At 39.4% G+C, this 14,800-nt stretch overlaps 1 protein-coding gene across 1 annotated transcript in view; it reads right to left on the bottom strand.

The window, feature by feature from the left end:
- Positions 1-14,800, bottom strand: part of MAP4 (microtubule associated protein 4) — a 140,787-nt gene that overhangs the window by 99,127 nt on the left and 26,860 nt on the right. The window contains exon 3 of the mRNA XM_045297704.1: positions 6,278-6,346. Within this exon, the coding sequence (XP_045153639.1) occupies positions 6,278-6,346 (69 nt within the window). The remainder of the gene's footprint in view (positions 1-6,277; positions 6,347-14,800) is intronic.

The raw sequence follows: 14,800 nt of genomic DNA on the forward strand, positions 1-14,800 counted from the left end.
TTTTATATTTGGCTTAAGAATGAATTGAATGCTCAATGTTTGCTAATCTGTTGGCGTAGAACACTGTCTAGCCTTCCCGGCACACTAAAATGATCAGGTCAACAAGGAGGAAGAACCCAATGTAATCAGTCAGGCTAAGGCTCTCATCAAGAATAAAAAACGACTACAACCCATCAATTGTCTGAATCACCACAACCTCTCATTCTAAAGGCCATGAGAAAGGTAGAAGCCCTGTTAGCATGTCGGTAGTTAAATGCTCAGCTGCTAACTAAAAGGTTGGTAGTTCAAACCCAGCAATTGCTCTGTAGGAGAAAGAAGTCTGCTTCCTAAGAGATTAAATACATTGCCAACTAGTCACTTTCAACTCATACCAACCCTATGGAGCCCAGCATGGTTTTCAAGGTGGTACATTTGTACGGAAGCAGACTGGCCATCTTTCTCCCTCAGAGAAGCTGAGGTTCAAGCTGCCAACCTATTGGTTAACAGCCAAGTCCTTAAACATTATGTCCTCAGGGAGCTTCCAAAAATGACAGCCTCGGAAACCCTGGTGGGGGGTGAGTAGGAGGTTGGAGGGGGGCACATTTCTACTCTGATAGTTTCTATGACTCAGCATTTAGTCAATGGTAATGGGTTGGATTTGCGAAAGGGAGGAAGAATTGTGAATAATTCTTTATGATATTTAAATTAGTGTGCTTCAAACCAAGAGCAATAAATTATTAAGTTCTCTGTATAGAAGGAAACCTAAGAATATTATACTGACCTTACTTATCGAAAAGATTATCTGCCAAGTGAAAAAAATTCTTTCAGCCATGCAAATTACTTTAGGAAGAGAACTGTTTCAATGTCTTAATTCAGTCAATTCACCACATTTGCAACAACCTATCTATTGCAAGGAAACACTCAGAACAGCTGGGGAATTGTGCATGTTGTTAAATCCTTCCCAGATCCAGCACACAGGATTATCAAGCAATAAAGTCACAATGAAAATGTCCTTAGAGCAAATCTTATTTGATGACTCAGAAGGAACTTTAGGAAGGTTACGAACACCTTCATTTTAACTGGACTGCATTGCACATAAGTGAAGTAGACACAGCGAGGTAAACGCCTTATTGTTACTACACCAACTGTCTTTGCCACCAGATGCTCTTGCTTCAGAGAGTCGGCGCAGCTTTTTGACTCTTACAGGTGCCATACCCAAGGGAGATGACTCTCAAAAGTCCAAAAAAAAAAAATCGTTTGGCAAAAAGTTTTAAAAGCCTTACACTTATGGAATTATTATATGTGGGATTAGGTGCTTCGGTAGGCTGAGATCTCAGACCTCAAGAGTCTTCCATTACCAAACGTGTGTCATGGTCACACTATATTACAACAATCAAGACACCCGCCTCGCCACCCCACCCCCCACACACACACCCGCCCCCCCCCAACGAAAATCCAGTCTGTAAGGTGTTAGTGTAAGATGTTTATTAGTGCAATTTATTTAGCACAATTATCACATTAAAATGTCCACATATACATACTGCTGGAATCTAAAGTCACAAAAAATACAAATTAGGTAGGTGTATGAACAAAGTTTAAAAAGCTATTTAAAAAACAAAGTTCTACACATCTTCAACAGGGGCAGAGAGAAAGAGAGAGAGCGTGCGCAAGAGCACATAAGAGAAACATCACATTTGACCAGAGCCACAGTGACCAGGCTGGCTCCCTCAAGTGAGACTGAGCCATTGAGTGTGGTCACCGCGGCAGCACAGCGTGACATTATGGGACTTGCGGCCTCTGTGACAGGATATGTGAGACACCGAGGTGATTTCTTTCCAGTTAGAATATCTAGTGTAAAAAGATGAAGCTAGTAACATATACCAAATTTCTAACAATTCCTGAATTCAAATAGAAAACATGTTTGTATAAAAAACACATTTCAAACAAAAAGAAACAATGGAAAGGAACTTAAAAATGGACGAAATCAAAATCAATGATGAAGTGTGTGTGTGTGTGCCTTCAACTACTCCATTAGGACAGCTCACCTCAGCTTCCTCCACCCGCCTGGCAGTTAGAACAATTACTGAGACGAGAGGAATCATTTCAAACACAATTTTGAAGTTGGAGCTACTAGTTTTTTAAAGCTTCCCGCCAAAAACAATGGTAACAACTTATTAAACAACTGCACACTAAAGGGAAAGAGTTGTGTTTTATTTTAAGGTGTACTCTCAGAGGTTAGATTTTTCATACTTGACAACTGTGCCTCTCTCCCTCTAAGTATACTTTGGTCCAGAACTCAGCCAAATTCTTAGCCAAGAAACCATCCCCTAAATTCCCTATATAAGAGGAATTTTCAGACTTGTTAAAATGGTTATGATATTTTGATTTTATCATCCCAAAGTGGCTTTTGTATCTAACCGAGGGTCTAAATGTACAAAACCTTGCTCAGAACATGGTGCCACTTTATCACTTCAGTAGCTTGGGGGTTATAAAAACCTCCACAATCCGTAAGAGAATAGAAAATTAAAATGAGTACTTCACATTATTCCATATATTAAACCAAAATTCTTCAATGATTTCATAACATGGTCCATGTTTCAGATTCTATTTCTGGAACTGAGATCAAAGCTTTGCATTATAAAAGTTCCACAGTACTTATCCCAAGTGGTCCTGGGATTTTTAGCTATTAGTTTGAAAAATAGAGGAAAAAAAACAAGAAACAACCAGAGCATGAGGAATATCAGAATGTCTGAATATAAACACTAATGCCCACAGGTAAGGATTGAATACGCATGTTTTTGTGTGATCTGGGAATCCCACTGGCACCTGCAGAGTTCAAAGAAACACTATTCTTGAACATAGTTTGAGTCCAATCACATAATCATCTCAGCAGATAAAAAGGTGTGGTCTTAATTAGTTTGCAACTTAATTTCATTCTGGTGGTGCTACATGAAAATTATTTTCTATCTGTATGAAGATCTCACTTTTCTGACAATACACAATTCAAGTATAACAAGTTCCATTTTAACTTCTGAGTTCTTATTTTTAATAGTTCATGATTATGTTAAAAGATGAGGTTAGTTATAAAGTTCCATACAGAAGAGTAATAAGACTATTAAATTATTAGGGGACATCTAAGCTTAAGTAAATAGATGATAATTTCATAATAAAACCAATTTGGCTCAACTGCAAATTATAAGAGATGACTTAATTGGGATAAATATTTTTCAAGGTTTAATCAGAGCTACCCTAAATTAAAAAGCTTTAAAAGTAGCTAATGTTCTCCAGATTTTAGTAAGTGGAGCTTTGAAATTTAGGTAGCCTGAAAGAATCCCAAGCCAAACCACTGCCACTGACTCCAACTCACAGGACAGGGTCGCCCTGCCAGGACCGTGCTTTCAAGGCTGAGATCTTTATGGAGGCAGATTGCCACATCTCCGAAACAACTGCTGGGGAGCTCAAACCTTTCCGACATGTCGCCAAGTGCTGTAGCAACTGCACCACCCAGGGTTCCCTTCTGAAAGATTAAAACTCATGGCTATGGAGTGATTCCGACCCTGTGCTAACCTCCCCAAAAGCAAGCTCACAGAGGGAAAGAGCAGGGAGAGGATGGGGGGGGAGGGGTGTCACTGGGTCACTGCAGTTCTGGTGGACTCAGCCCCTTTATGGAAGCACATGTTCTCATTTGGTATTGCCACACCATGATTAATGGTGAAGATTTCAAAACCAAATGGAAAAGGCCAACTGAAAATGTTTAAATCAAAGAAAAGAAAAATGAGGTTGGAGTAAATGATAGCATGAGTCTTAAAAACAGATGATATTAGATGCCTTTTATAAAAATACCAAAATTAAGAATGCATCTTGTACTTTGTGCTCACAAAGGGAAAGGAGGTTCCAACAAGCCCTGCAGCAGAGCGCAAAAGGAAGGTGTTTGTGCAGCGTCAGGAGAAAGAGGCCCGAAGAACTACCCTCAGCTTCTTCTAACTGGTCCAGGAAGGAAAAGCAAAGCTCTGCAAAATGTTGAAGGTTTTAGAAGTACAGCGATGCTTAAGAAAGATCGCTGGTCTGGTGTTGCAGCAGCCCCAGTGTGAAGAGACACGCTAGGCTTCTGGGAGGAGAAAAACAAGAAGGGAGGAAGAAGTAGGAAGGGGGAGGAAAGGGCAGAAAAGCACAGGTCGTTAGTAAACAGCAAGTTCAACATAGCAAGATGCTCATAAACCCTTTAATATGCTCACAATGGAGCTGGTCTGCTCTCAGCACTCCAGATAAAAGTTCTGAAGGGAACAGAAAGCAGAATTTTCACAATGGCAGTGAGCTCGATGCTCATTAGTGACACCCAAATTAGGATGAAGTCACAACGTGCTCATAAAGCATACACTCCGAGACTCCTTACTCCCACTTCCCTCCAGGGAAACATGCACATTTTCAGTAAAGCAATATAGTCAAGAGGTCAAAATCCAAACACCTACCTGTTTGCATAAACCATATTCTACTGCAGGGAAGATGGGCGTCTAAGAGAAGCAAGACCTGCTCTTGCAATGTCACTGCGCGGGCAGTTCATAAGCAGCTGGATTCTTTTTAGTCTCCAGGGAATGAAAATTTTGAGACAGTAAAAGCCAAGCTGCATGGTTTCCTTGTCTTTTTATTTTTCCCCCCACTATAAAGAATTGACAGTGGGGAGCAACTGCTACATAGAGTTTAAGACTCATCATCTGTGATCAGACTTGACAGCTGGAGAAAAAAAAATCTACTCTAGTTTTGAACGTTCTTTCCTTCCTGGATGAAAGTGACATCCCTTTTACAACTGGTTCGTCAACTCAACCCTCCTACCCCGCCTCAGTCTTTGCTTCTCCTGGCACTGACTCTTGGTTACAGAAAATGGAAATTACTTATTTTTAAAAACTTGTTTTAATAGTTTCTTCTCCTTTAATCACGGATATATTTGTATAAATGTTTTCTTTAAACTACCTATGTAGACATTTGCTTTCAAGGCAAGCACAGAAAATGTCAATATTACATTCAAAATAAGATTATCAAAGAAATACCAAAATTTCAGTTTACAAAATTGGAAGGTAATCACTGGGCAAAATTACCTTTTACCATAAATAGGATCTGCCCTTAATAAATCAGAAACATGTGGCCTTTCCTATGGCCACAGAACAAAGAGTAAATCCTGGAATTGCTACTGCCAACAGAAAACTGTTTGGAAGCCTGGGCAACCGAGAGATGCTGTGGGGCTTAAGGCTGAGATCTATGCACAGGAAGAGGACCACAGAAACCATTTGTTTCTTACTGACTTTGCTATAAGGTGAATCAAATGTTAAGCCCCAATTTAAGGGCACAATCTGCTTGATCATAAGAAGGCAACTCAATTGGGTCAACAGTATCAGCCTGACCACAACTGCAAATTAAGTGCAGTTATTTATAAGAATGTCACAGCAGTCTGATGTCGTTAGCACATGACTCACATCGACTACCTAAGAAAAGAGTCCCCAGAGTACACACTAGATTCCTGCTACTGCTTCCAGAAGTGTGCCCACTGAAAGGATGCTATGGTGCAGGGATGGCGCTTGTTAAGTGGTGGGAACCCACAAGAACTTCAGCAACCCGGGTGGTGCCAAACAACGAACACCTTCAGCTGTTAACCCAAAGGCTGGATATGGAAGCTCAGCCAGAGCAGCTTTAGAAGACAGTCTGGCACTCTCCAGAAAAGCCGAGGGAGCCCAGTTCTCTTCTGATACTTAGTAGGGTAGTCATGAGTTAGCGGTCAACTGGATGGCAATGAATATATTTTTTAAGTAATGGGCTAGGAGTGAAGTTACAGATACAGTTCATAAGCAACTGTTATGAGAAAGATAAAGGAAAAACAGAAACTGTGGGCAAAATAGAAGGTGGAGAACTTTTAATTTATAACACATAGGTTTCCTACCAGTAAGCCTCGTAAAACAAACCAGGGACAGTGTGCATTCAGGCAAGAGACCTGCCTTGAAACGCAGTGGACACAGGCCTTCAGGGTGACCTACTTCGATGACGGCTATTCTATATCTGGAAGGAGCATTTGACATTGCTCTTGCCGTTGTGTGGTGTAACTACGAGAAAGACTTCAGTATTATCAAAGGAAATTGACTCTTCTCTTTCCTTTGTGGGAGATTTTATGGACAGAAGCCCTTGATTTAAATGTATCCAAGGAAAATAACACACCAGAACCCTTGATAAGTCATGTGCTTCCCCCAAGAATTCTCTTCAAATGAGCTGATCAAGGTATTTTACACACACGTTTGCAGAATCCTGTACTCACCTGTAGTGTCATTCCCTTCTATTTCATGATCACCATTGGCTAATACTGCTGGCTTAGAAGATGGAGTACCTGCAACAAACAGAGAACAAGTACCCATTTTAAACCTATTGAAATGAAGAGCAGATCCAATGATCATCTAACGGTCACTCTTCATAGCATTAGCTTAAAGCAGATAAATTCTGTCCAAAATTTAAACTAACAGAAAGAATTATTAAGGGGTAAGTCCCATAGTTCCCAAGCTCTGTCAAAGTCATTCACCAGAAGCCAGGCTGCCTTGTTCTATTCTGTAAATGGTCAAACCTCACTATTAAAATCAATACAACTATCACCCTAAGCTTAATACCCGTGATTCAAATCAGATTAACTCAAGGACAAGGCCTTTGAAATCCACTCTCATAGGAAGTCCAGGACATCACTGCTCCTGGACCTGAAGATGACATAGTCATCAGCGGCACTTCCAGGACTAAAGGGATTCTTTCTTCTTCTTCTTCTTTTTAATTTTAGCCATTCCAATCGAAGTGCAGTCGTATCTCATTCCCTAATGATGACAGATACTAAGCATTTTCTTTTTTGGTGAGCTAAATAGTAAAATTTTTAAAAATATTTCATTGAGGTGTTTTCTTCACTACACTTAATCTTAGCCAAATGGCCGAGAAGCGATAGAGGTGTTTTCTTAAGATTCGGTTTAAAAAAAGAAAAAAAAGATTCAGTTTTGAAAGATTTTTACACATTTTGAATATATAAACTTTCATCAGTTTAATTTTGTAAATATTTTCTCCCAGGCTATAATTTAATTTGCCTTTTCCTTTTCTTAAGTATATCTTTTGAAGAGCATACATTTCATATTTTGATGAAACCTAATTTATCGTTTTTTCTTTTATAAATTGTTTCTGGTGTGGTAACTAAGAGACCTTTCCTTAATCCAAAATCATAGAATATTCTATGTTTCCTCTAGGTTTTATGATTTTTATATTAGGATCCACATCGAAGTCTATGATACATTCAGAGTTAAATCTTGCATACAATTATGAGTCTAGGTTCTTACTTTGCTGGACTATCTAGTTCTTTTAGCATCACTTGTTGAATATTCCATTAAACTGGCTTCATACCTTTGTTGAACATTGCCAGATAATGTAAATATGCACCTATTTCTGAACTCTTTAGTCTTTCCACTAATCTATAAGTCTACCCGTTTCATCAATACTATACTGTGTTGATTATTAAACAAGGGAGGTTCCACCGTCTTCACAGAAAAATGGAATTAAAAGGTAATGCAATTTTCTCATGAACTTTTTTGAAGGCCTCTCATATTTGTATAGTACATCTTGAAGGCAGGGGGTAATATGCATCCTCTAACGTGGGTCTTTTTTAAAATGACTTTGTTAAAAAAAAATAAAAATTTTAAATGGCTTTGTTTCCTTTGTATTTTCACACAAATCTTAGAATCAGCTGTTGACTTTCATTCAAATACCTGGTGAAATCATGATTCTGACTGCACTGCATATATAGATCAATTTGGGGATATCTAGCCATTTCTGAAAGTCCCAAGCTAGATCCAACAGTTTCATAACTTGCCTAGCTCTGCAGTCAGCCTGCTAACCCCAAAATTTTCTACAAACCATTCTCAAGAGCCTCAGAGAAATATTTCTCCTAAGACAACCTGTGAAAATTTATAACATGTTATCAAAATATAAAGAGCAAGATTTCACTCTACTGGTTGTTTTTGTTATTAAGATTTTATTTTGGATCACAATAAACTATGCTGTCCAACGTTCTGGTCCCTAAACTCACTGAGAGATCCTTCATTCTGACGTCAGCGGAACCACCTAAGGGAACCTAGAAGGATACATCCGACCCAAAAAGAGAGACTATCACGGGAAGGAGGCAGAAATAAAGGATGAAATATGAGAGACTTATTAGCCACCACTACGACAAGAATCATGCTAGGCTTCACATACTGTGTTTTACTTATCCACCGAGATGCCAAATGCTCACGCACATAAATAAAGGCCCTGTCATTCTAACACAATGAGCTCTCAGACTTGTTCTTTCTAGCTGAAGAATGCATGGAAAAAACCCTGTCTCATTTTAAAATTCAGAGTATAAGAAAATACAAATTATAAAAAGTTTGTCTTTTGGCTATGTGGTTGATAAAACTTTTTAAAAATCTGGTCATAGCTAGTATTGGCAAGGAAAATAGGTAATTTCATACATGATTACAAGGAGCATCAATTGGAAAAATTTTTTATGAGACAAACATAAATTTATCACTTAATCTACTTTTAGGCATCTAGTTCACAGAAAGAGATAAAACTATACAAAACTGAATATAAATGGGGGGTTTATTTTGGCACTGGTTAAAAAACAAGTGTCCACCAACAAATTCAGTAAACTATGAAATACAGGTATGATTTTCAATGTGAAAACCATAAAACCAAGAGAACCATAAAACATGAGAAAACAAACAGAAATAAAGTCGCTAACAAGTGTATGAAGATACCAAGGACACTAAAAAATAAAAACAAACATGGCATTATAACATTTATGGGCAAAGCAGTAAATATATAAATATATCACATATATATCAATGTGAAAGAATATATATCAAGTAACCCTGGAAACGGGTAAAGAATACGTGGACCACTGGAGAGGAGAATAAAAATGATGACTTTCACACACACAAAAATATCTACTTTAACTGGGCACATTAGAGACATTTATGGGTAAAGAGAGCAAAGTGAGACACACATAAGCCCAACATCTTACAAGTTCTTCATTGCAACAGAAAAGAATTATGTAAAAAACAAACCTAGAAATCGAAATGGGAGCCCTCCAGTGGACCAGAAATTACAAGAAATAACCAGAAAATAAAAGCAAATTAGCACCACACTGAAGGAGACCCCACAGGTCAAAGCTGGCACAAGAAAGTATTAGACATTCCAACCCAGACCAACCCCTGCCATTGAGCTGATTTCCATTCATAGTAACCCTATAGGGCACAGCACTGCCCCACTGGGTTTCCAAGGCTGTAATCTTTATGGAAGCAGATGCCACATCTTTCTCCCAAGGAAAAGCTGCTGGCTTCAAACCTTTAGGATGGCAGACCAGCACTTTTAACCACGGCACCACCAGGGCTACTGCCCAAGTAACTACCACTCTGGTTCTAATGTATAATTGTTACTCAGCAAATTAGCTGTCCTAAACCTGAACAGCATCATCTGCATTCTGTCTAATAAGCTCTGCCACATGCCAAGGGCAGTGCTCTATTAATGCAGATTTCTATTAATGATCTAGGTTATTAATGATCAAGTTTCCCATTCATTCTGAATAGACTGAATCTGCATGTTCTCGCCCGGTCTGCTTTTTCGTGAGTCTTTCCTGCTACTTCGCTCACTGGTCATTTTAACCTTCAGTTTCTTGAAACTTGAGGTTGCTGGTACCCTTTGTGGCATTCTGTCCCTTTATGTTTTGCTAATGGTCTACATGGTATGTAAAAATAAACAAAATATTATCCCCACCATCCCAAAAAACCCTCCAAAATTTTTGCCATTGAAGCAATGTGGACTCATAGCGACCCCCTGTGGGCTTCCGAGGCTATAACTGTTTACAGAAGTGAGGAGCTCTCTGGTGGCTTTGAACTGCCGAGCACAAATGTGAGAGACTACTAAATAAATAGCATCACTTTACAAGTGTGCTGAGAAAAAAGAAAAGTTCAGGAAGGTGGGGGACGCTTACAAAGGAAAGGAAGAAAAATGAAGGGCTTGGGGGAGAGGTGCAGAAAACAAGGGCTACAGGAGTCAGGGAATGTTTTTGTACGGTCACATCTAAATCCTGTCTCAAAGGATTACAGAACACAACCTTTAGCAAAAACCTTAAATACCATCTACATGCCACAGACTTCCAAATTTGTTTCTCAAGCCCACAATTCTCCTCTGAACTTAAGACTCATCTAGCTATTTACTCACCTCTATTTAGATGACTAATGAATAACTCACTCTAAGCATATCCCAAGCTGAAATTCTTAACCTTTTCCCTGGAACCTGCTCCTCCTACAGCTTTCCCCAGCCAAGAAATCCCAAACTCAAACCCACTGCAGTCTTGTGGATCCCAACTCATAGTGGCCTTGCAGGGTTTTCAAGACTATAAAGTTTTACAGTAGCCGAGAGCTTCATCTTTCTCAATGAGCAGTTCTCACGGAGCTAAACCAGACCTTGAGGTTAGCAGGGCAATGCTTAACCTTCCTCATCAGGAATGTCAATTCCTTTGCGTTGGTACATCAGGGCAAAGACCTTCATCCCCCTCATACCTTATTTCCAATCAGTACAAATTCTGTTAGCTCTACTTTCCAAATTCTTTCCAGAACCAGACCACTTTCCATTTCCACGGTCACTTCTGTGGTGTCTCATCTGGATTGAACTGGGCTTGGTCTATGTCAGGTCCAATGTGCCCTAACCACACTTGCCCTCTTAACTTTCTTTCTTATTTCCCCTCCATCTTGATTAGACTCAACTTCACTGACCTACTTTTAAAATTTAGCAAATAGTCTGGGCATTCTCCTACTTTTTTGCACTGGTTGCTCTTTCTGTCTTGAATGTTCTTGCCCCAGGTAGAGAATGTCCTCAACTTGAGAGGTTTAGTTTACAATGTCTGGTTTTTGTTTGTGTATCTTATTGTCAGAAATATGTACTAAATACATTATTGCAGCACATAGTTTGATATTATCATGCTCAGATGCTCAATTGCAAATGATTAATGTTAGGATCTACTGTTCAAAACACTGCTGTATAGCAGGCTATAATCTGCTCTACAATGAAATTGGTGTCAGTGTCAGATGCTGTAAGGGATAAAGAGGCAATTTTCAAATCTAACTAACATATAACAACTGAATGAACTTCACTGTGGACCAGGCCTGAAGTATGACTCATTCAACATTATACTACACAAAGGTAGTATACATATTATACTACCCACCCCCAAAAAACAATTTTTTCCAAAGCTATGTAAATTTTTTTACAAAACAACCTTACCACCTTCAAAGTACTCTCCTCTATACTTAATACATTTGTCAAATCTGCAACTCCATTCTCGGAAACATTTTTCACACTCAGCTGTTTGGGTGGCTGACAGTACCTCGAGGCCTAGTTTTTTTTCTTCACCTCTTTTATGTCATCAACTCACTGTCCTTTCATGTTCCTCTGGATTCACAGAAACAAAAAGAAGCCCCACAGAGCAAGGCCAGGTGAGTAAGGTACATGGGGCAAGAGAGGCATACTGTTTTTGCCAAAAACTGGCACAGTGAGATGGCTGCGTGAGCAGGTGCACTGTCATGGTGGCAAAACCAGTCCCTCATATGCCACAAATTAGGCCTTTTTTGTCACACTGTTACACCACCTTTTCAGAACCTCTAAATAGAAAGCTTGATTAACAATCTCACTTGATGCAACAAACTCCAAATGCAGTGTTCCCCTCAAATAAAAAACATCAACTGAGCATTGTTTTGATATTTACTTTCAGCTTTTGGGGGTGAGGTGACAATGGCATTTTCCACGGGCCTGACTGATGTTGGCTGTCAGGGTCGGAGAAGTAGCACCATGTCTCATCCCCAGGAATGACCATGGGGAAGAAATCTGGGTCGCTTCACAAGCAGGGCATGTTTACACTCAATGCCCTTTTTCCTGCTCAGTCAGAACCCGAGGCACACATTTTACAGCGACCCTTCTCATTCCCAAATCTTCCCTTAAAATTCACTGAGCCAAGCTCCAAGATAGTCCAGATAACTTCCCCATCTCTTCAATGGTCTGTCGCCGGTCTTCAAGCATAAGTACCTGAATTTTGTCAACATTTTCACCTGTTCAGGAAGTTGATAAATGTCCAGAATGAGGCTTGTTATCAATCGACATTTCACCTTTTTTGAAATGAGAAAACCACTCATACGCTTGAGTTTTTCCCATAGCACTGTCCTTGTAAGCTGTGTTCAATATCACAAGTTTCTGCAGCATGTTTCCTGAGCAGGAAACAAAATTTCTTTTTTTTTTTTTAATCATTTTATTAGGGGCTCATACAACTCTTATCACAATTCATCCATCCATCCATTGTGTCAAGCACATTTGTACATTTGTTTCCATCTTTATTTTCAAAACATTTTCTTTCTACTTGAGCCCTTGGTATCAGCTTCTCACCCCCACTCCCCCCATGCCCTCCCTCTCTCATGAACACTTGATAACATAAAATTTTTTTTTTCATGTCTTACACTGACTGATGTCTCCCTTCACCCACTTTTCTGTTGTCCGTCCCCCAGGGAGGGGGTTATATGTAGATCATTGTGATCCATTCCCGAAACAAAATTTCACAGAAGCACGCTGCTCTCTTAAATCGGCCATCACAATAAATGAGGTTTGAGTGAAACCTCTTTTATTAAAAAAAATTACTGTGACCAGAGAGAAGCTTCCCAGATGACGCCACTGGTTGCTCTAACTCAGAGAATTGCTTGATGCTCAGGTAAAAATGCATATTATGAAAACAATGCCCAGTGGAGCTTTTTCCACTTTGGGGGGGTGGGGGGGATCCCTTGTATATTACAAACTTCAGCTGCTAATACACAGTCGAGTTTCTCTAATGACACCTGAACTGCTTACATCCCTAAAGTATGTTTAGTAACAGGAGATTTAACAAATACATAATATATCAATAGGAGCCGTGGTGGTATAGTGGTTAAACACTCAGCTCCTAACTCAAAGGTTGGCTACTGACTGACTGGAAAGTTGGAAGTTCCAGTTCACCAGCCACTCCATGAGAAAAAAATGTAGCAATCTGAAAGATTGTAGCTCTGGAAACCCAATGGATTCACTAATAAAGATAAAAGTATCATACTAACATAAGGTGTTAATAATGGAGAGAAGTGGATGGTGATATACAGGAACTCTTTGTACTGTCTTCACATTAATTCTGAAAATCTGAAACCTCTAAAATTAAAAGTTGGTTGTTTTTTTAAATGCGCTGAATGTATGTTCAAAATAGGAAGAGTAAGGAGCTGTGTTCTTTAGTCTCATTATATATGGTTCTTTATGAAAAAATGACTCGCTACTTCATGCCAGAGTCTGGGTTTTTTCCTAAGAACACAACTTGTATCCTTCTCCCATGAAACGCCACATGTCCTCCATCCACACTGGTGCCAGCTGGAGAATTTGTTGCCAGACTGTGAGGAGGTAAGTACAGGAACTAAGAGTAAGCATTTAGAAACTTTGATAGCAATCTGAGAGAAGAATTTCTTATCTATTGGATAAAATTCAAAGTTAGGGGTTGAACATTATGTCTTATTTCATTTTGTCAGTACAGGGAGGTGTTGGGTCTTCGGACACAAACTGTAAACCTCCTCTCTGCCACCAGTTGCAAAAAGAAGTTCTCCTGCCACCAACCATATAGAACTAGGTTAGATCTCACAGGCTAAAGGGTTCAGTGCTCCAGTTTGCCTGTTCTATCTACTCAAGACATCAGACACCAGCCTTGAATTCACAGAGAGCCAGGACCCCCTAACTTCTGGCGCACTAGCTACAAACTGGGAGATTGCCACTACCCTCCTCAGATTCTGTAATAAGCTAGAACAACTTAAAGAACCCAGAAAAGTGGTACACTTACGATCACACTTTCATTATAGCAAACAGGATGAAAATCAGATCTGGGAGGGTCTAAATAGGGAATCTCCCAAAAGATGCATTACCCTTGTATACTGATGTCCCTCACTGACCATGAAGTCTAGCTGGGCTTCTGTGTCACAGCTGTTGGTTCTTGTTTTACTGTTGGATTTGTTGGTTTGTCCTGGGAGGAGAGCGGTCATTATGTAGGCATGACTGACTCACTGCTCACAAGGTTAAACTCAGTCTCCAAGCCCATCCCTGAGGTTGAGCTAGTTTCACTTGGTAGGTCTTCTGACTCTCTACTTAGAGCCCCTTTGTCAATATTAATAACAAGAAGACACCAATCATACAGGGAATTCCAAGGATTTAGAGGTTACCTACCATGAACCAAAAACTAATACCAAATGTGTGTGTGTGTGTGTGTGTAAAAGAATCCGTTTCCCAACAGCTAGTAGTTAATTTGTGTTGTATTGTGTAGATGCAGCAGTCCACAGACTAGAAGTTAAAAACCTGATCCTTCACTTTAGAGACCTCGAAAAGTAATGTCTTAAATGATGCTTCTACTTAGATTCCAATGCTTTGCTTTGAAGGATTCAAATTCGGGGGACTCATAAAAGGACAAACTGTCTCAAGAATTTGAGAATTTCAAGACAGAAGCAGTCCTAGCCTCAGGGAAATTACATTCCATATGGGAAGGAAAAAAACGTTAAGAAATAGCTAAAACACACAGTATGCCGATGAATAATGCTCTAGGGAAAAATACAACAGGACAGGAGGGAGGGTTTATTGTTTCTCTATTTACCACTCCATCTATCTATCTATCTATCTATCTATCTATCTATCTATCTATCTATCTATCTATCTATCTATTTATTTTTACCGTTCTATT

This window comes from Echinops telfairi, unplaced genomic scaffold (genome assembly GCF_000313985.2).
Source record: "Echinops telfairi isolate 266 unplaced genomic scaffold, ASM31398v2 ScPeMD7_7420;HRSCAF=8458, whole genome shotgun sequence".
Lineage (NCBI taxonomy): Eukaryota > Metazoa > Chordata > Mammalia > Afrosoricida > Tenrecidae > Echinops > Echinops telfairi.